General features: G+C 44.5%; 2 protein-coding genes across 2 annotated transcripts in view; both read left to right on the top strand.

Moving 5' to 3' along the window:
* The first annotated feature begins 156 nt into the window (after positions 1-156).
* Positions 157-21,771, top strand: part of LOC134205468 (pre-mRNA-splicing factor ATP-dependent RNA helicase PRP16) — a 75,142-nt gene continuing 53,527 nt past the window's right edge. The window contains exons 1-5 of the mRNA XM_062680731.1: positions 157-896; positions 1,002-3,313; positions 3,433-3,574; positions 3,638-4,064; positions 4,137-4,306. Of these exons, the coding sequence (XP_062536715.1) occupies positions 352-896; positions 1,002-3,313; positions 3,433-3,574; positions 3,638-4,064; positions 4,137-4,304 (3,594 nt within the window). The 5' untranslated portion in view covers positions 157-351 and the 3' untranslated portion in view covers positions 4,305-4,306. The remainder of the gene's footprint in view (positions 897-1,001; positions 3,314-3,432; positions 3,575-3,637; positions 4,065-4,136; positions 4,307-21,771) is intronic.
* LOC134206725 (uncharacterized protein K02A2.6-like) lies at positions 4,971-10,757 on the top strand. Its single transcript, XM_062682451.1, has 5 exons — positions 4,971-5,058; positions 5,113-5,436; positions 5,973-6,253; positions 7,072-7,156; positions 7,234-10,757. Exons 1-5 carry the CDS (start codon positions 4,971-4,973, stop codon positions 10,755-10,757), a joined length of 4,302 nt encoding a protein of 1,433 aa, XP_062538435.1.

The raw sequence follows: 21,771 nt of genomic DNA, 5'->3' as shown, positions 1-21,771 counted from the left end.
TTTATAAAAAATTTCTTTGGAAAAACTAAAATAGAATAAAACAAATCTGTTCATTATGCTTGCAGTTGCTATTTTGTTTTCAAACTGAATAAATAATGTCCAGAAAATATTTTTTTAGTTCTCCTACTTGTCACCAGAGTGTTGAACAGTTTGAAAAATCGAGCTATCACTAGTAATGTAATCGATGAATGACCCTCGCCTGAAACATTCGCATCAGAAACTGTCAAACGCTGTTTATGTTTTGAGTTTTGATTCTCGTGAAATGCGATTTCCTTAGTGCAGAGCAAAACGTTTATCAATTTTAATGTGCAAAAATGATATAAAATACAATAAAATTGTGAAAAATACGCAATGGATAAGTTCTCAGATGTGTGCAAATTAGAACAAAGTTCGAGCACCGTTGGCGGTTTGATAATCAAGAAGAAAGACAAACCTTCCGACAAGGACGTCTTCAAGAAACCGAAACCTTCGTTGTTGGGCCTGGACCGCCTTGCGGCGGCTCAAAGAGCGCGTAAGCAGCAAGAGGCCGCCCGGCTTTCGTTCAAGGATTCCGACGGAAATGATATGGAAGAAGATGACCACTGCGATAGAGATTACTCAGAGCGGCGCGACAGAAGCAAACACTCTTCTACGTCGTCATCATCATCCTCCTCGAAAAAGTACAGAGAAGTCGCAGTGGAAACCCCTTCATACAGCGGCGGAGTAAGTGATGAGGCCAGAAAAAGGTTTAATGATCGTTCCAAGGAGGATTACCATGGAAAGGGGCTGTATGCGTCGTCCAAGTCAAAGAAGGATCGCGATAGAGATGATCGGGATGAAGATGACCGTAAACGGCACAAGTTTTCGTCCAGCAGCTCGCGGAGTCACCGTGGAGAATCGTCCCATCGGACACCAGGGTAAGCATACAGGATAGTTTTTGTTAAACAAAATGTGGCAGATAAGAATAAATAACTTTCTCATCCACCTTTTATTAATACGTTGCTCCTTTCTTATCATTGCAGCCACTACAAAGATGAGCCCCAAACGCCCCGCAGTGATCGACGCATGGACGCCTTTGGGTGGGAAGATGAGGACGACCGGCAAGCTTCGACTTCCACCCGTAAATCATCGTGGGACTACCCAACACCGAAATTGCCGAAGGGTTCGGAATCCGTCCGAAGCAATCGTCCGTCTTCCTCGTCGTCCAGAAGAGGCAGAGAAGAGGACACACCGCGGCCAACCCCGGCTCACAAGTACAACAAATGGGCACCGGATCGTAAGGAATCCGGAGCTACGCCTCACAGTAGCAAGAAGAACGTCCCGTGGGATTCCGAAGAAGATAAGGATCTTTGGGAGAAGGAACAGGTGCGTTTGGATCGAGAATGGTACAGCATAGGAGAGGGATACGACGAGGAGAACAATCCGTTCTCCGGGACAAGCTCGGAATATCTTCAGAAGCGAGAGGAGCAACTCGAGCAACGAAGAATCAAACGAATGTCTGCACAGCAGAGGCAGATCAACAAAGACAACGAGCTGTGGGAGAAGAATCGTCTGCTCACGTCCGGAGTGGTGATGTCAATCAATTTCAATGAGGACTTCGACGAGGAAGCTGTGGAGAGGGTCCACCTGTTAGTGCACCATACGGTTCCACCCTTCCTCGATGGGAGAATCGTGTTCACGAAGCAACCAGAACCAGTTATTCCGGTGAAGGATGCCACCTCGGATATGGCAATGGTTGCGCGAAAAGGAAGTGTTCTGGTCAGAACCTACAGAGAACAGAAAGAGCGTAGAAAAGCCCAAAAGAAACATTGGGAGTTGGGTGGCACCAAATTAGGAAACATAATCGGAGTCGAAAAGAAGCAAGATGACGAGGATTCCAAATACGATGCGGAAACGGACACCGCGGACTATCGCAAGGATCAGAAATTCGCGGACCACATGCAGGCACAGGACGATGGTGCCGAGTTCACCAAGAAAAGACCCATCTACGAACAGCGTAGGTCACTGCCGGTGTTTGCCGTGCGTCAGGATCTGCTTAATGTGATTCGCGAAAACTCGGTCGTCATCATTGTTGGTGAAACTGGAAGTGGAAAAACCACACAGCTGACTCAGTATCTGCATGAAGATGGTTACAGTCGTTTGGGAATGATTGGGTGCACGCAACCTCGAAGAGTGGCCGCCATGTCGGTCGCCAAACGTGTTTCGGACGAGATGAATACTAAACTGGGTCAGGAAGTGGGCTACGCTATTCGATTTGAAGATTGCACGTCGGAGAAAACGGTTATCAAATACATGACGGATGGTATTTTGTTGCGAGAGAGCTTAAGAGACAGCGACCTCGATGGCTACTCAGCGGTTATCATGGACGAAGCTCACGAACGTTCTTTGTCTACGGACGTCCTTTTCGGACTGTTAAGAGACATCGTAGCTAGAAGAAGGGATTTAAAGTTGATCGTCACGTCTGCTACTATGGACGCTACGAAATTCGCAACGTTTTTCGGCAATGTTCCAACATTCACCATCCCTGGTCGAACCTATCCAGTAGATGTCCTGTTCAGCAAAAACGTTTGTGAAGATTACGTGGACTCGGCAGTGAAGCAAGCCCTGCAGATCCATTTACAGCAGCTGGAAGGGGATATGTTAATCTTCATGCCTGGTCAGGAAGATATTGAAGTCACTTGCGAAGTCCTTACCGAACGCCTAACTGAAATTGAAAACGCCCCGCAGCTATCTATCCTTCCGATCTACTCACAACTCCCATCCGACTTACAAGCGAAAATTTTCCAACGTTCCGCTGAAGGTCTTCGAAAATGCATCGTCGCTACCAACATTGCCGAAACTTCGCTGACAGTGGACGGAATAATCTTTGTCATCGATTCGGGCTATTGCAAACTAAAAGTTTACAACCCGAGGATTGGTATGGACGCCCTTCAGATCTATCCCATCTCACAAGCCAACGCGAATCAGCGTTCTGGTCGTGCCGGCAGAACAGGACCGGGACAAGCCTTCCGTCTGTACACCGAACGGCAATACAAAGACGAACTGCTGGCGCTGACAGTTCCCGAAATCCAGCGAACCAATCTTGCCAACACGGTTCTGCTGCTGAAATCTCTCGGCGTCGTCGATCTTCTCCAATTCCACTTCATGGATCCACCGCCCCAGGACAATATTCTCAACTCGCTCTACCAACTTTGGATTCTGGGGGCCTTGGATCATACCGGAGCCCTGACGTCGCTGGGCCGACAGATGGCAGAATTCCCACTCGATCCGCCGCAGTGTCAAATGCTGATCGTAGCAAATCAGATGGGTTGTAGTGCGGAGATTTTGATCATTGGTAAGTGCATTTTTGAGATAAACATTCCATATGGAGATTGTTTTGCTATTCTTGTATTCTTAAAAAAATATATTTTATATTTATAATTTTCTAACCATGTATTAAATTTTTGTTTTCAGTATCAATGCTCTCCGTTCCTTCAATTTTCTACCGTCCCAAAGGAAGAGAGGAAGAAGCCGATAATGTTCGAGAAAAATTTCAAGTTCCAGAATCGGATCACTTGACATACCTCAACGTATACCAACAGTGGAAAATGAATAAGTGAGACCAAAAAAATGTTTTATCCGTTCAATTTTTTGATAATTTTATCGTCGCTTCTTTTAGATACTCGTCCAACTGGTGCAACGAACACTTCATCCACATCAAAGCCATGCGCAAGGTGCGCGAGGTTCGCCAACAGCTCAAGGATATCTACGTCCAGCAGCGTCTCAAGGTGCAATCCTGCGGCACAAATTGGGACATTGTGCGGAAGTGCATCTGCTCGGCATACTTCTACCAAGCGGCCCGGCTGAAGGGAATCGGCGAGTACGTGAATCTGCGAACGGGAATGCCCTGCTATCTGCACCCGACGTCTGCCCTGTATGGGCTGGGAACGACACCAGACTACGTGGTGTACCACGAACTGGTCATGACAGCTAAGGAGTACATGCAGTGTGCGACAGCCGTCGACGGGTTCTGGCTGGCCGAGCTTGGACCGATGTTCTTCTCGGTGAAGGAGACCGGCAAAAGTAGTCGCGAGAAAAGGAAGCAGGTTGGTTCACTTGAAATTTTTTCATCTGATTTATATTGATTTCTCAACTTCATTTTCATTGTCATTTTACAGGCCGCCGAGCACTTGCACCAAATGGAGTCGCAAATGCAGAAGGCACAAGAGCAGATGGAAAAACAGAAACAGGAGGAAGCCGAACGTCAACAGCAACAAATGATCAAGCAAGAGATCATTACACCGGGAGCAACGCCAAGGAGGACTCCATCGCGAATAGGCTTATAAACGTAAGTACGTATTTTCACGTTTACATAATTTTCTCATATGAGCTATTATATGGAAAATACAAGGTGAAATTGTAAATCAAGCGTATTTGGTTTGTAAAAAGAAACTCCATTAAGAATTGTTTATTTCTTATATATTCTATTTATCTATATACTTGCAATTAATTGCTTATTCAATGGCTGTACATTCCAACAGGTCTGTTGACAGCATACTGTCGTTACGATCGCATGTGTTATTGTTTTTCACCGATCCTCGTTATACCATATTCATCTGAAGTTGATCTTCTATCGCGCCGGTGCCCCGGATACTTTTCAGGCTTTTGCAAAGGGCCCATAGCGGGTTAGGATTTTTCCCAAATCGCGCGTCTTTCCGGGTGATCGCTACCCACGAGTGGGTTAGTACGTGAGGGAGAAGCAAGTGTTTACTGGTTTCAGCAGACAACGAAGCGTAACCTCAAAAGTGCAGTGGAATAATTTGCAGACGTTCCCAAACGAGTGGTGACGGCTTATTGGTTAAAAGTATCTCATTACGTCCAGGAAAAGCGAAAGAGTTTTAGTGCACCAGTAACTGTTAAACAGGATCCAACGGCCCACGAATCCAAGTTTGATTGAGGAAAAAATCAGCATTTTCAGTGACGCCTGTATGTGTCAAGTCCATACCGCCAGAATGTCGCTGGCGAGCGGGCAACCATACCGCCCAGGGGACCCAGGGGGCCCCGGTGGTGGTTACTACAGTCCAACGAACTTTGTAAATGGTGAGTACACTGGAGCACGGTTTCCGAATTTCATGAACAGGGATGGTACTGCAGGCCCCCTGCAATACTTGAAAATGGAGGCGACCTCCGGCTCGATGCCACAAGATCCTTTTTTGCTACGGCTTTCGGTAGAGAAGTATCTAAACGTACCAATCGACGGTGCATTCAAAGAAAATCGAGGTAGTTCATATGTACTGAAGGTTAGGAGCCGAGCGCAGTTCTCAAGACTGTGCAAGATGACGAAACTGGCTGACGGAACTGAAGTCAAGATTAGCGAACATCCCCAGCTCAACCAACGACAATGCGTAGTATCCTGCTACGATGTAATGACCCTCGATGACGCATACCTAAAGCAGCAGTGGCGTATCCAGAAAATTGGTCTGGGGGGGGTTTTCTGAACATTTTTTTTTTCGAAAAAAAAAATTTCTTCTAAAAATTATGTCTCTGGGGGGGGTTTTATGCCCAAAACCACCCCCCTGGCTACGCCACTGTAAAGCAGCAACTGGAACCCCAAGGCGAGAAGGATCTGCGCCGTATTATGCGACGCAAGCCAGATGGTTCATTCGAAAACACTTTGGACTTTGGCTTGTCCCGTTGTAGAACCCGGAATTATTACCCGTCTCCGATGCAATGTTACCGGTGCTGGTCTTTCGGGCATACTGGAAAACGGTGTACTGAGCCCTTCCGTGTATGTGGGAGATGCAGCAAAGTCCACGAAGAGGACCGCACTCTCGCATCCAAAGAAGGAACACCAAACCAAATCGCCACAGACCGTCCGATTTGCAGTGAAGCCTCGTTTTGTAACAACTGCAATATAAACGACCACTCCGCTTCCAGCAGGAAATGTCCAGTTTTTGAAAAGGAAGTTGCGATCCAACACATTCGAATCGACAAAGCAATCTCATATCCTCAAGCGCGCCGTGAGTATGAAGCCCGATCAGGGGAAAACCGGAATACTAATTCATACTCGACCGTTGCTGGTGGTAGCAAAGATGCCGAAATCAGAGAATTGGAGGCGGTTGTATCCCAACTTCAACTAGATTCCAGGAAGAAAGATGAAATAATCCAGAAGATGGAAAGATCGCTACAAAACCGTAGAGTAACCGAACGTCTCGAAACTGTACGAGAACATGGGACCATAGAGGAGTTAGTACGTCAGGTCGCCGAGCTAACCGAAACGTTGCAATCACTCCAGGTAGACCTAGCAAAAAAGACCAGATTATTGAGAAACTTTTGTTAAGTAATCCATCACACTCCAGCCAACTTCAAGACGCATCTCAAAAACTACATGTGGATGACGATATGTGCCACTCCCAATCTTCCACCGACGAACCACTAGCCGGAAATCATAATCTCTGTGGTACCTAGGTGCGGGCCTGAGTATATGAGAAGGATGATTCAAATCGGGGAGATCAGAGGATGTCATGAGGGTGAAAAGAACTATGTGAAATGGAAGTTTGAAATAAAGAATCTTGTTGAAAGCAGTTTAATTAATCTCGATTAATAAATCTAAAACTGGAAGTATCACATTGGCGACGAGGAATAACGGAAGGTATTGGAATATTTTTATAACATTGATTGTAAAACCTCGATTTCCAAAATATGGAAAGGTAGGATTTTTTTCTATGTAGTTATGTGACGATGGTGTTTTTTTTTCATCCAAAAAAAAAATTGTATGCATATATAATATATATATATATATAATATATATATATATATGTTTGCGAGAAAAGATCACAGAGGTGAACCGCAAAATAGCACAGTATTCAGCAGAGGCGAACTGCTGCACCTAAAGACCGCAGAGGCGGACACGTCGCAGTACGTGGAATAGCCGCAGAGGCGGTAGGCTCCTAGAAGCGACTGCTTAGCAGTGAATCAGAAAAGACAGAGGTCATATATCGGACAGAGGTCATTTGCTGAGAAATCATTGCCAGAGGGCGATCAAAGTCAGGTATGGAAAAAAAATGATTAATGAAAATGCACAAAACTTATTGAATGTAATGGGATTTTTAGAAAACGCTTCGCGATGGAGAAGTGGGAAATCGCCCAGTTCAAATTAAATTGTTCCCCCCAATGCCGTGCGGAGTGAATGGATCAAGTACAAAAGGAATTTTGATTACATAATCGCAGCAACGGGAGAAACGGATCGCACGAGAATAAAACACATATTTTTAGCGAAAGCCGGGCCGGACCTGCAAGAAGTCTTTGCATCCATTCCCGGAGCAGATGTAGTGGAGGATCTGGAGGAAACAGTCGATCCATTCGGTGTTGCGATATCTAAGCTTGACGAATATTTTTCGCCGAAACAACACGAGACCTTTGAACGCAACATATTTTGGACATTAAAGCCAGAGACGGGAGAATCATTGGGGAAATTCATGCTTAGGTGTCAAGATCAAGCGACTAAGTGCAAATTTGGTGACACTGCAGAAGAGAGCCGTGCAATTAGTGTAGTAGACAAGATAGTCCTATACGCACCAAATGAGCTCAAAGAGCAACTACTCCAGAAAGAAGTTTTGAGTCTCGACGACGTAACGAAAATGGTAAACTCGTACGAATCCGTAAAGCAGCAAGCGCAATCAATAAGTCTACCAGGTACAAGCTTCTCTACCGAACCGGACTACGGATCTTCGTCGAATGTCAACAAGATTCAACAGCTATCACGAACCGAATGCACTCGATGTGGTCGGATTGGTCACATGGCGAACGATTTTAAATGCCCAGCACGATCCAGGGAATGTATCAAATGCAAACGTATTGGGCATTTTGCCGCACAATGTCGATCGATCCCGGCAACTAAGCGCAAACAGTTCTCTAAGGCTGAATCGAGATGGCCGAATAAAAGGTTTAAATCGGAGCAAGTAAACAAGATTGACACCGATGGTGCCAAGGAAGAAACTACCTTCTTGTTCAGTATCAGCGACGGAGGCGAAACAATTCAGATCAAGCTTGGAGGAGTTGTATTGCAGGTACTGATAGATTCTGGGTGTAAGAAAAACATTGTCGATGAGCGCTCTTGGAACTACATCAAAGCGAACGGAGCGAAAATATGGAACCAAAGAAAGAATTGTGATGAAATGTTTCTACCTTACGGGGAAAATGCGAAACCGTTGACTCTTTTGGGAAGGTTCGATGCGACGGTTTCCATAGCCGACGGAGCGAAAATTTTAGAACTGGTCTCTACATTCTATGTGGTCAAGGGTGGTCAGCAATGTTTATTAGGCCGCATCACAGCCACAGATTTGGGCGTGTTGTTTATCGGGTTGCCGAGCACTCACGGAATCAACGCAATCACTAATACCGGAGCTCTTCCGTTCCCTAAAATTAAAGGTATTCAGGTAAAAATACCAATCGATGAATCTGTTCCGCTTGTTTGCCAACAACCAAGGCGGCCTCCTATCGCGCTCATGGTAAAAATTGAAGATAAGATAAACTCTCTGCTTGCTAATGATATTATTGAGACAGTTGAAGGCGGCTGTCAGTGGGTCTCTCCGTTGGTAACCGTAGTGAAGGACAATGGGGATCTACGCTTATGCGTGGATATGCGCAGAGCGAATGCAGCAATCATTCGTGAACGACATATTATGCCAACGATAGAAGATTTTCTACAAAGATTTACGTCTTCAAAGTGGTTTAGCCGGCTTGATGTAAAGGAGGCGTTCCATCAAGTGGAACTTGAGGCTGAAAGTCGTTACATAACCACATTCATAACACACATGGGCCTATTTCGCTACAAGCGTTTAATGTATGGTATTGCTTGTGCCCCGGAATTATTCCAGAGAATCCTTGAACAAATTTTGAGTCCGTTTAGCAAGAACGTGGTCAATTTTATAGATGACGTTCTTATTTTCGCCAACACTGAGGTGGAGCATGATGAAGTACTCAAAGCAGTGCTGTCGACACTGAATGAATATGGCATACTGCTGAATCAAACCAAGTGTGTATTCAAGGTTCCAGAGCTGGAATTCTTAGGACACGTCCTATCTGCAGATGGTATTCAACCGTCAAATAGTAAAATTGAATCCATTCAAAATTTTCGGGCACCAACTACCTCAGAAGAAGTTCGCAGCTTTCTTGGTTTGGTAACGTACGTTGGCCGGTTTTTGCCAGATCTAGCAACAGTCACCGCTCCACTGCGTGAATTGACACACTTGGCGGTTTCATTTACATGGGGCAAAGAGCAGCAGGAATCGTTCGCTAAACTCAAAAAGATGATTGGAAACGTAGAGAACTTAAATTTTTTTGACAATAAGTTGAGAACTAGGGTTATCGCCGATGCTTCTCCGGTGGCTCTCGGAGCCGTTCTTATACAGTTCGAAGGTTCTACCGACATTGACCCCCGTCCGATTGCTTACGCCAGTAAAAGTTTAACGACCACAGAAAAGCGTTATTGTCAGACGGAAAAGGAAGCTCTTGCGCTGGTCTGGGCAGTGGAGAGGTTTTCCGTTTATCTTATTGGACGCAGGTTTGAGCTTGAAACGGATCATAAACCACTGGAAGCGATTTTCAAGCCAACAGCTAGGCCATGTTCGAGAATTGAACGATGGGTACTAAGGCTGCAGGCGTTTACATTTGAGGTCAAGTATCGTAAAGGTACAAGCAATATAGCGGATCCACTATCACGATTGGTTGAAGAACATTCACCTGAAGAGTTTGACGCTGAGAGTAAATTTATGGTATTAGCAGTTATGGAATCAGCAGCAGTTGATATTCACCAACTCCAAAAGCTATCTGGCACAGATGTTACGCTAGAGGCGGTGAAACGCAGTCTTCAAACCGGAAACTGGGAAACTCAACTAGTTAAATATTTCTCTCCTTTCAAGAACGAACTAGGACTTATAGGAGACTTAGTTGTTCGCGGGAATAAACTAGTTATACCTGATTGTCTGAAAACACGTATGCTGGAACTTGCACATGAAGGTCACCCGGGAGAATCGGTGATGAAACGACGACTGCGTGACCGGGTTTGGTGGCCTGGAATGGATCGAGATGCAGAGAAGCAGGTTAAATCGTGCGAAGGTTGTAGATTGGTGAGTCTACCAGCTAGGCCAGAGCCAATGATTCGTCGTGAAATGCCCTCCAAGCCATGGGTGGAGGTGGCCATAGATTTTCTCGGACCCATGCCATGTGGAACCTACTTGCTTGTTGTTATCGACTATTATAGTCGATACAAGGAAGTGGAAACAATGACAAGAATAATAGCAAAAGAAACTGTAGAAAGACTAGACAGAATATTCAGCCGCCTTGGATATCCACAATCAATTACATTGGACAACGCGAAGCAGTTCGTGGGCATAGAATTGGATGAATACAGCAAAATAAAAGGAATTATTCTCAGGCATTCAACCCCCTATTGGCCGCAAGAGAACGGATTAGTAGAGCGCCAAAACCGGTCCCTGCTGAAACGCCTTCAGATCAGCAACGCACTCGGCAGAAACTGGCGGCAGGATCTTCGCGACTACTTGCTGATGTACTATACTACACCTCATTCAATCACCGGTAAAACCCCCACTGAATTACTATACGGTAGAACGATTCGATCTAAAATACCTGCACTGGAAGACATCGAAAACACACCAGTTGATGAGGATGTACGTGACAGAGACAAGTTACTGAAAACCTTTTGCCAGGAAACAAATTATCAACGACATTCAACCCAAAAGAGTATACTGTTGTTCACCGCTCAGGACCACGTGTAACCATCGAGGATCAAGCTACAGGCAAATCGTATGACCGGAACGTTGCTCATCTCAAAAAGGTGTCTGAGCCTGCAGCACAGACTGTTCCAAGTGAAGGATTCAGCTTTAATGAAGATAACCAGCCGCCGGTGCCTACCAATGACACCGATGACGAATTCTACGGATTTGACCTTGGAACGGATTACAGCGCGGGGTCTAAATCAAATCCATCAAAACGTCAGCGACGTGTAATCAAGAAGCCATCTAGATATGCAGATTAGCAACTATAACAATTTCATTGAAGAGGGGAGATGTGGTACCTAGGTGCGGGCCTGAGTATATGAGAAGGATGATTCAAATCGGGGAGATCAGAGGATGTCATGAGGGTGAAAAGAACTATGTGAAATGGAAGTTTGAAATAAAGAATCTTGTTGAAAGCAGTTTAATTAATCTCGATTAATAAATCTAAAACTGGAAGTATCACAATCTCGATAGAACAATCAGTCAGTCAATCGAAAACTGAGTCGCATGCAATGCCTCGTTGAAGGCTAACGATCAAAAGAGTAAGAAAAATCGCAAATAACGCTTGAACAAAGACGGATACGTTTCGGATACTAGTATGGTATCCCAGCACTCGAAACACACCATTACATCCACCCCTTCGAAACGAGGCCACGGGGAATCATCTTCCTCCGGTCGCAGTGTTGGTAAAAGCTCAAAATCTCAAAACTCATGGATGATTCAAATCAAGCGTGAGTTAAAACGCACCCAACTCAGCACCAAAAAACTCATGGATGAGTTGAATCATCCATTTGAATCATCGTAGGTTTTCTTTAGTTCTCCTTCGTTAAAAACAGTAAATTGACGTTTGTCGCATAAAATATTAGACACTCTTTTATGTATAAGCAATAAATTGCCCCCAAAGTGATTTCAAATCCGACTTTAAACCAAAATGTTTTTTTTGGCAAATGAGTGAAATGATGCGTTTTAGCATAAAAAATTCAAGCGTGATGCATTCCTTTAAAATCGCAGACGATTTCGTTCGCACGGGAGCGCTCGTTGAATGAGATTTATGAGTGATTTTACCAACACTGCTCCGGTGGCGAATTTCCAAATCGTGCTCCGGGAGCCAAGCGAGCCAGCAAATCTGGCAAGGCGAACGCGAGCGGAAGATCATCAAAACAGTAGTCAAAGCAAATGCTCGGTTTTCCAACTAGTAAATATCTCCCAGATAATCGTATAACCCATCCTTATCTTCACTCCATCAAGCCATGAGCACAACGTCGAAACTACGGAGTCGACCGAGCGACACAGACCATCCACCCACCAACCTAGGACTATAGTAGCAGCTGCAGTGGAGGCTTCGGGTAGTCGGGGCCCCAGCAGTGCGTCCGATACACCCCACCCGGAACTGATGGACAACCTCCGACGCCTGAATGTCCTCCCTGCTGGGACGCAACAAGGTTCAAACAACCATCCCCCGAAGGACGACGAGGGAGTCAAGCTCGCAGTACCTGCATGTATAAGCCCTGCAACTCCACCTTGGGCTAGTCAACGACTTTCTTCGTGTGGAGGTCTACACCGAATGCAGCTCGAGACGCCAAACCCCTCGAAGGACAACGCGGGAGTCAAGCCAGTCCTAAGGAGGAACCCTCCTAGAAGATGCCAAAAATCAAAAGTACCTGAGATCCATCATTACTCAGGATTTTCCTCATTTCTTCCACTTACGACAGCGGAAGCTACCAACTCGTCTGTATATGATGCGCTACATAGAACACGATATGGCCAAACCGCAAATATCCGACCCGCTTCTTCCAAGAATCCCCGGAAATCAACTGGATATAAATCAGTACAACTTCCGAAACAAAATAGCTCAATACCCACTTCAGGCTTGCATATATTCCCTAACTCCAACAGATCGTCTTCAATGCACAATCAAACAAATACTCCTCTTTTTTGCTCCGTCGGGACATCTCTGCCTTTGGTGGGTGATGCCACTTCGCCTACTACTGGAAGAGCTCTGTCTTGTTCGGCCCGACACTCTCAAAGCTGCAGCGAGTCCACTTTCGCCATTCAGTGGAATATCAATGGTTTTTTCCACAACCTGCCGGACCTTGAGATGCTGATTCATAACTCAAAACCTGTGGTCCTGGCACTTCAGGAGATCCACCGAGCAACACCTGCAACAATGAAGAACACCCTCGGAAAGAACTACCAATGGTATTCTAAAACTGGATCTATCTTGTACCACTCGGTAGCCGTCGGAGTTTCTACCGACTTAGCCGCCAACGAGATAGACATAGATTCTGATATGCCCTTAGTTGCTGTCCGTGTTCCATGGCCATTTCCTGTCTCGGTAATCTCGATCTATCTCCCGAACGGAAAGTTACCGAACTTGGAAAACAAATTGGACGAGGCCCTCGACCAGATACCCGAACCAATAATAATCCTCGGTGATTTTAACAGTCATCATCATGCTTGGGGCAGCCGCACCAACAACGCGCGTGGTAATATCATTATCAACCTCGCTACCCGGCGGAATCTAACTATCCTGAATGATGGCTCAACTACCTTCCTCCGCGGTCAGTCAGAATCGGCGATTGATATCTCTCTAGCATCGGCCTCCACCGCTAACCACTTTCTCTGGTCCGTGCACGAGGATTTCAAAGGTAGCGACCACGCCCCGATCTGTATCGCATTACAAAACAAAACCGCTACAGAGACCTCGAGAAGACCCCGTTGGCAATATGACCGAGCCGACTGGACCGGTTTTCAACTTGCACTTGAAGCTGAACTTGATACTTGCGTTCCAACATCTATTTCGGACCTTACTACAGTTATTAAAAGCGCAGCATCATCAAATATTCCAAAAACCAGTCCTAGTCCCGGGATCCGTGCACTCCACTGGTGGAACGAGGACACAAGGACGGCGGTGAAATCGCGTAGAAAACTTCTCCGGGCAGTTAAACGCGCGAGAAGAAAATTACCGGAAAACCATCCCGATATGGTTCGAACTCTAGAAGCCTATCAAGCAGCACGCAACAGTTGCCGGCAGATAATCAGAGAGGCGAAAGACAAATCATGGACGGAATTTCTCGACTCTATTAACGAGAGCCAGTCTTCCACAGAGATCTGGCGGCGAATAAACAATATACAGGGCAAAAGACGACACAAGGGAATAGCCATCAAAATAAACGGTACAGTGACCAAGGATCCACAAGCCATCGCGGATGCCTTGGCAGAATATTTTCACGACATGTCTTCCTTAAACCGTTACTCAGAATCCTTCCTAAAGAGACATCCCTCCCCCCAAATGGCCATTCATACATTCTTGATCCCACCTGATGATGAACAGAACTTCAACCTCCCATTCACTATGAGAGAGTTGGAATACGCATTACAAAAGGCCAAAGGAAAATCGGTAGGTCCAGATGACATCGGATATCTGATGCTAAAAAATCTGCCCATCAAAGGCAAAACCACATTTCTCTCCATCATCAACCAAGAGTGGACTGCAGGAACACTCCCGGTCTGTTGGAAGCATAGCTTCGTCATCCCCATCTCGAAACACAGCGGCCCTGCTAACGAAGTCAGTAACTATCGGCCAATTGCTCTAACCAGCTGTATCTAAAAAATTATGGAGCGAATGATCAACCGACGATTGACTGAATTTCTTGAACAAAACCAAAGATTCGACTACCGTCAACACGCCTTTCGCCCTGGTTTTGAAACTGGTACTCATCTAGCATCTCTTGGGCAGATAATCGACGATGCAACAAAAGAGGGGCTCCACATTGAGATGGCGTCCTTAGACTTGGCGAAGGCCTTCCCTCCACACCTGCCCTCTCCGCCTGTGCTGAAGCCGGCGTTCTGCCATTCCTTTACAAGGTCACTCTGGAGCTATGCTGCAGAGCAGTAGGATATCTCGAAAAAACCAGGGATGATGGGCAGGTTTGTTTCCTTCAAGGTCAGGCCAACCGTGCCCTCAACAACGTGGCCGGTTCCACGCTTCCCCCGGTGGAGGGACTCCACCGTGTTGGTCCACGAAGCTGGATGGCCAGAGAACTCAAGATCGACAGAACGATGAAAACTTATCTTAAAAAAGGAGCAAACCCAAAGCAAGCAAGCTCTATTCGCAGAAACAATAAACCGAAACACCACCGCTATAATAAGATTCTCTGACGGATCTAAGGCGGCCGGGACTATTGGTGTGGGCGTTTTCGGACATTCGGAAATTTCATAGTTTACCCGAACAATATTCCGTCTTTTCGGCAGAGGCAGCGGCCCTGTACATTGCAGCCTCGAAACGAAGTGACAAACCAGTGCTGGTCGCAATCGATTCCGCAAGCGCATTACTTGCATTAGAATCCGCGAGAACGAGACATCCTTGGATTCAGGCAACACAGAGGCTGCTAGACGAAGAAGAGCGCAACGTTATTTTCACATGGGTACCAGGACACAGTGGAATCCATGGAAATGAAGAAGCTGACACCCTTGCAAATACTGGTCGAACAGGACGCCGTTTTACCAGAAGTATACCCGGAGCGGATGTGAAAGTGTGGTGCAGAAGAACAATCGAGAAAGCATGGTCCGAGGAATGGATTTCTAACCGATCCTTATTTCTTCGGCGAATAAAAGGCGATACCGAAGTTTGGGAAGATCGCCACAATTGGAGAGAACAGGTCGTCCTCTCCAGACTGCGAACTGGACACTCACGAATGTCACACAACTACTCCGGAGGTTCACCTTTTCGCAAAACTTGCGATATCTGCAAACACCCGCATGACTGTAGAGCACGTCCTCTGCGATTGCCCCAAGCTGGAAAACGTTAGGATCCTCCACCAATTGGGAAGCATCAGAGACGTGCTCCAAAACGTGAATCAAAAATTATCAATTTTCTTAAAGAATCCGGCATTTTTGCACTAATTTAACCTCCACCACCAGTTTACCAGACATCCAACTCTACAAACCAGCGCATCTAGACATTCGACCAAAGTGAAAAAAAAACTGCAGGATAAGGAAGCCTAACCCATAGTAATGTTAACATTGAATTTGAAACATTTTGGAAAATAGGAAAAGTGAACAGTTTAAAATTAATTATTATGTATAGCAAATAAAAATTGTACATCAGACTATAGGGGAAACCCTTCAGGAGCCCTATTTTTTACCTTCAAATACTGAGATGAGCCAGCCGTGGGCTGAAAATCTCATTAATAAAGACATTAAAAAAAAAATTCCAACAGGAAATTGGTTTGCCTAATCCCAACTTAGTGTTCTATTAGTATCTCTACAGTTATTTGTTATCTATGTCATTATCTATTTTAGTTTATTTATCAATAAGGATTTATTTGCCCTTTGCGAAACTGTTCCCTTACTTTTATTTTATGTATGTTCAAAACAAATAGCATGGTGTGGTGGATTTAATAAATGTTTACTTTATGAATTCCTTGAGCCTCTATAACCTGCATATAAAATCGATTTCGCTCCAGCACGATCATCTGATTCTGTATCATGTTCTGAGTGTCAAATTCGACGTCGTGTGGCGCTGCAGGAGATTTGCTGGACAGGACAGAAAGTATGGAAAAGCGGGCATCGAGCGGCTACCTTCTACCAAAGCTGTGGCACCACCAACGAGCTGGGAACCGGCTTCATAGTGCTGGGTAAGATGCGCCAACGCGTGATTGGGTGGCAGCCAATCAACGCAAGGATGTGCGAAAGTTCTATGAGAAGTTAAACCGTTCACGTAAGGGCCACGTGCCACAGCCTGATATGTGCAAGGACATAAACGGCAACCTTCTTACGAACGAGCGTGAGGTGATCCAAAGGTGGCGGCAGCACTACGAAGAACACCGGAATGGCGATGTGGCAGACGAAGATGGCGGTATGGTGATGGACCTGGGAGAACGCGCGCAGGACATAATTTTACCGGCTCCGAATCTCCAGAAAATCCAGGAGGAGATTGGCCGGCTGAAGAACTACAAACCCCTGGGGTTGACCAACTACCAGGAGAGCTATTTAAATACGGTGGTGAGGCACTGACTAGAGCGCTACACTGGGTCATTACCAAGATTTGGGAGGAGGAAGTTTTGCCGCAGGAGTGGATGGAAGGTGTCGTGTGTCCCATCTACAAAAAGGGCGATAAGCTAGATTGTAGCAACTACCACGCAATCACATTGCTGAACGCCGCCTACAAGGTACTCTCCCAAATTTTATGCCGTCGACTAGCACCAACTGCCAGGGAGTTCGTGGGGCAATACCAGGCGGGTTTTATGGGCGAACGCTCCACCACGGACCAGGTGTTCGCCATTCGCCAAGTACTGCAGAAATACCGCGAATACAACGTGCCCACACATCATCTATTCATCGACTTCAAAGCCGCATATGATACAATCGATCGAGACCAGCTATGGCAGCTAATGCACGAACACGGATTTCCGGATAAACTGACACGGTTGATCAAAGCGACGATGGATCGGGTGATGTGCGTAGTTCGAGTTTCAGGGCATTCTCGAGTTCCTTCGAAATACGCAGAGGGTTACGGCAAGGTTATGGTCTTTCGTGTCTACTATTCAACATCGCTTTGGTAAGTGGTAATACGAAGAGCAGGGATTAACACGAGTGGTACAATTTTCAATAAGTCCGTCCAGCTATTTGGCTTCGCCGACGACATATATATTATGGCACGTAACTTTGAGAAGATGGAGGAAGCCTACATCAGACTGAAGAGGGAAGCTAAGCGGATCAGACTAGTCATCAACACGTCGAAGACGAAGTACATGATAGGAAGAGGTTCAAGAGACGACAATGTGAGCCACCCATCGCGAGTTTGCATCGGTGGTGACGAAATCGAAGTGGTAGAAGAATTTGTGTACTTGGGCTCACTGGTGACTGCCGAAAATGACACCAGCAGAGAAATTCGGAGACGCATAGTGGCTGGAAATCGTACGTACTTTGGACTCCGCAAGACGCTCCGATCGAATAGAGTTCGCCGCCGTACCAAAGTGACAATCTACAAAACGCTCATTAGACCGGTAGTCCTCTACGGACACGAGACCTGGACGATGCTCGTGGAGGACCAACGCGCACTTGGAGTTTTCGAAAGGAAAGTGCTGCGTACCATCTATGGTGGGGTGCAGATGGCAGACGGTACGTGGAGGAGGCGAATGAACCACGAGTTGCATCAGCTGTTGAGAGAACCATCCATCGTTTACACCGCGAAAATCGGATGACTGCGATGGGCCGGGCACGTAGCCAGAATGTCGGACAGTAACCCGGTGAAAATGGTTCTCGACAACGATCCGACGGGCACAAGAAGGCGAGGTGCGCAGCGGGCAAGGTGGATCGATCAGGTGGAAGATGACTTGCGGACCCTCCGTAGACTGCGTGGTTGGCGACGTGTAGCCATGGACCGAGCCGAATGGAGAAGACTCTTATATACCGCACAGGCCAATTCGGCCTTAGTCTGAATAAATAAATCAAAGAGCTACATTGAATAATAGTCTGATTGGAATGGAATTGAATAATATTTCAATCCTTGGTTTTTGATCTACCCTATAAAACATCCTAACGACTTTTCCCCCGATTTAGTCGTTTTTCGTCGGTTGGATCGGCCTACTTTGTATCCTACGAATCGGTTGTTTGTTGCACAGACGCTTATGGCAGCTTTACAGGGGCGTTTAGCGATTAAACAATATATTAAATCGGCCAACCATATCAACAGATTTAAACAGGCTATTGACATCCTATTGTTTAGCTCATAGCCAAATCGTAGCCAGGATGTCCCGGGCTATAATTTTTTTTCATACTGCGTTTCAATGATGACAGCGGGCTATGTCTATTGATGATGATGACACCGCGCTTGTCACCGGCTCGAATTTAAAGCAATTTAGTTGGCAGATTAATCGGTTAACGTAGTTTAGCACAAAAAAGCAATTAAACCGACGAAGTCGACCGATCAAAATTTAGAGAATCGCATGATTAATCAACTAATTAAATTAAATAATGACATACGATGAAGAACTATGATACTTATTCAGATCTTGGAGAATTTAATACTGAATGTTATGCAGAAAACCGCGAGAAGATTCGAGTTTGCCCGGCTAAGTTATTAGCATTTCTCTGCAGTGGGGTTTGAGCAAATTTCGTTTCTTTTACCTTTGAAAAGAAATAAATTCACCCCCACAACACTCCAGTAAAATGCTAATATCTTTGCGTAACAAACTCTAATCTTCCCGCGGTTTTCAGCATAACATTCTGTATTTTATTTTACAAGAACTGAATGAGTATCATGGTTCTTGACCGTAAATTGTGCCGTCCAACTGCAAATCACTGTTTTTGGATGTTTCTGCATACATTTTTCCATATAAACTTCCAACGAGTTTAGCACTGCCCAAACGTTGACCGATTTGGCTGAAATTTTGTCCAGAGCATCAGGGCATCAAATAGAACCGAATAAGAGGCCCATCAAAAATTTTGAAAAAGTGTATTTTGAGCCACCCTAATTTAGATTGACCTGTGCCGGTGGCATTCATGATCTTAGTAGGAGTCTTCGGGGTGATGAAGGAAGTTTAAATTTAATATTTTATAGTCAAACATTCAGGTACATTTTTGCTAAGAAAGTATTCCATTGAGAAAAAATGCATTATTTTATTACGCTTTATAATAGAAAAATGTGCACTCGTTTCATACGCCGATTAACTGACCGCTTGCCTCTCTCCTAATAAACAGCATGTGACGATGTGTAAACTGCCAATCCCACAGCGACACATTGGTCAGCTACTCATCAAGATCAATTAAAATCAATTAATTGAAGCAATCGAAAAAAAAAGTACAGACTTCCAACCGGACAAAATGTAAGGTTTTGAACAACGAGAGGCGGTCAAGGTTTATTAGCTATGTAAGATGTCACATTATTCTAACGGAAGCCTTGGGAAGTTGTTGCACTGTGTTTTGAAAATCGTCTATGACGGAGAAAATCATCTTACGCAGTGAAATCTGATATCGGGTACAAACGTGTACATATTTGATTCATAAAGATCATTCATATTTGATCTCACCATAACTGATCCGGAAGTGTCCTCAACGCAGTTTTGCAAAACGCTCGTTTTTATTTTAGCTCTATTATGCAATTTACTGTTTCCCCTTCTAATATTTCACTGTAACGGATGGGGGAGTTGATGGCTAGAGTTTCTATAGTGAATGATGCCCAAATGCGCTAGATTTACTACAATAAAAAGGGTGTTGGACGTGTAGTGTATGATTTTCAGTTCCATATTCCCAGAAGCCAAACCACGGTTAGATAAGCCTGATACGAGAAAAATGCGTTTATACTATGTATGAAAGGGTAAACTTTTGCTAGTTTTTGTCGCATTCAGTTAGTTTGGAGGTTTGTTTATTTTTTCTGTCTCTCAGTTTTTTTACCCTGTGATCAACAGCATAACCGTTCTTGTTGTGGTTTCCCATTCAGATCGGATCCGCGGTATAAGGCAAAGCAGCGTGGTCATCCAATACAAAGAGCGCTGGTTTACGCATGGTGCAAGTAAAGCTGGTATAACATTGATGTATGCTCTTCCTTATATCAGGGGGAAGCTAAATAAAATGACGAGAATTTTCAAACAAACATCATAATCAGTATAGACGAATGTACACATCTGGTCTCCAGCGTTAGCGGTGGGGCTTCTGCGCGATGCATTTTGGCTGAGCTGCATGCTCTCGTACAGTGGATAGGTTTGATTTGTGCCAGTGCTAGTAGTAATTATAAACGGGTCATTTCCCACGACAATGTTCTCGTTATAGAAATTTCATATGTGATGTATGATTTTTTTCTGACATGGATAACATTTTTGGCAATATCTGATAAAGCTATGTATTTTGATGCAGGCAAAAAATTAATCGAACGCATTGTCTTCAATGGCTCTACATTCCAACTGGAACATGGCTAGCTTTTCAGCACAGTACGTAGCTTAACCTTTTGTCTGTGCTCTGGGGACAATATCTTGAAAAATATTGAAAATAAGAGCTGCAGTGTGATTTTATCTACAGTGTACAGTGTGATTCAAGATGTGTTTTGATATTTTTAAGTTTTTCATCTTGTTCTTGAGCTAAGATAACAAGATAACATATCTTCAGTATCCAGCAAATTAACAACTTTTATAGAATTATCTGCATTTTTATCGTTATATGGTCGTAGTACTTTTCCTCACTCATCGATATTCTACTCAAAGCGTCTACATGACGCATTTTGATTCCATCCCTAAATTCTAAACTGTAATTATATTTTTTTAGAAACAAAGCCCAACGACTAATTTTTGGATTGAGTTCTTTTTTCGCCAAAGTTTGAGCTAATGCGCTGCAATCGGTATACACTTTGAATTTTATTCCTGATAAATATACATGAAATCGTTTTACTGCATGTATAACTGTAAGTGTTTCCAATTCGAAGCTATGTAATTTTGACTCAAAATCATCCGTTTTCTTACTGAAAAAGCTAATAGGGTGAAAATTTCCATTTGTTTGTATTTGCATTAAAACTCCACCAAATCCGAAAGAACTGGCATCACAATGTAATTATGTTTCTGCCTTTGCCTATATCGGCCAAATTTATCTCTTAATTGCAAAAATGAATTCTTCTCAGAGTTACCAAATACAAATTTCGAATCTGTTTTCAGCAAATTATAAAGCGGTCTTGCTATCATAGCAAAGTTTTGAATAAATTTTCGAAAATAACTTGTAAGACCTAAAACCTTTGTACATCTTTAGCATTTTTAGGAGTAGGAAATTGCAATACAGATTCAGCATGAGATTTGCTAGGTTGGCGTCCAAATTATTGATTTATAATATTTATAATATATATGAAAAACAGCAGGTGCATCCAAAAGCCCGAATGGAACGCGAATGTATTCATATTGACCGTTAGGAGTTACAAATAATGTTAACTTTGTACATTCTGCATAAATTTTAATCTGATGGAAACCAATTCCAAAGAAAATATTTTCTTTCCCTTTAATTCATCAAAAATATCTTCTATTAAGGGAAG

The sequence above is a fragment of the Armigeres subalbatus genome, chromosome 1 (assembly GCF_024139115.2).
Source record: "Armigeres subalbatus isolate Guangzhou_Male chromosome 1, GZ_Asu_2, whole genome shotgun sequence".
Lineage (NCBI taxonomy): Eukaryota > Metazoa > Arthropoda > Insecta > Diptera > Culicidae > Armigeres > Armigeres subalbatus.
Note: the sequence above shows the minus strand (reverse complement) of the source record. Positions and strands in the feature narration are given on the sequence as shown.

Excerpts from the sequence above, each read along its gene's own strand:
- LOC134206725 (XM_062682451.1), top strand. The coding sequence starts at position 4,971 with ATGTCGCTGGCGAGCGGGCAACCATACCGCCCAGGGGACCCAGGGGGC. Across the intron at positions 5,059-5,112 it reads TCCAACGAACTTTGTAAATG|GCCCCCTGCAATACTTGAAA; the intron begins GTGAGTACACTG and ends ATGGTACTGCAG. Across the intron at positions 5,437-5,972 it reads GTGGCGTATCCAGAAAATTG|CGCGCCGTGAGTATGAAGCC; the intron begins GTCTGGGGGGGG and ends CATATCCTCAAG.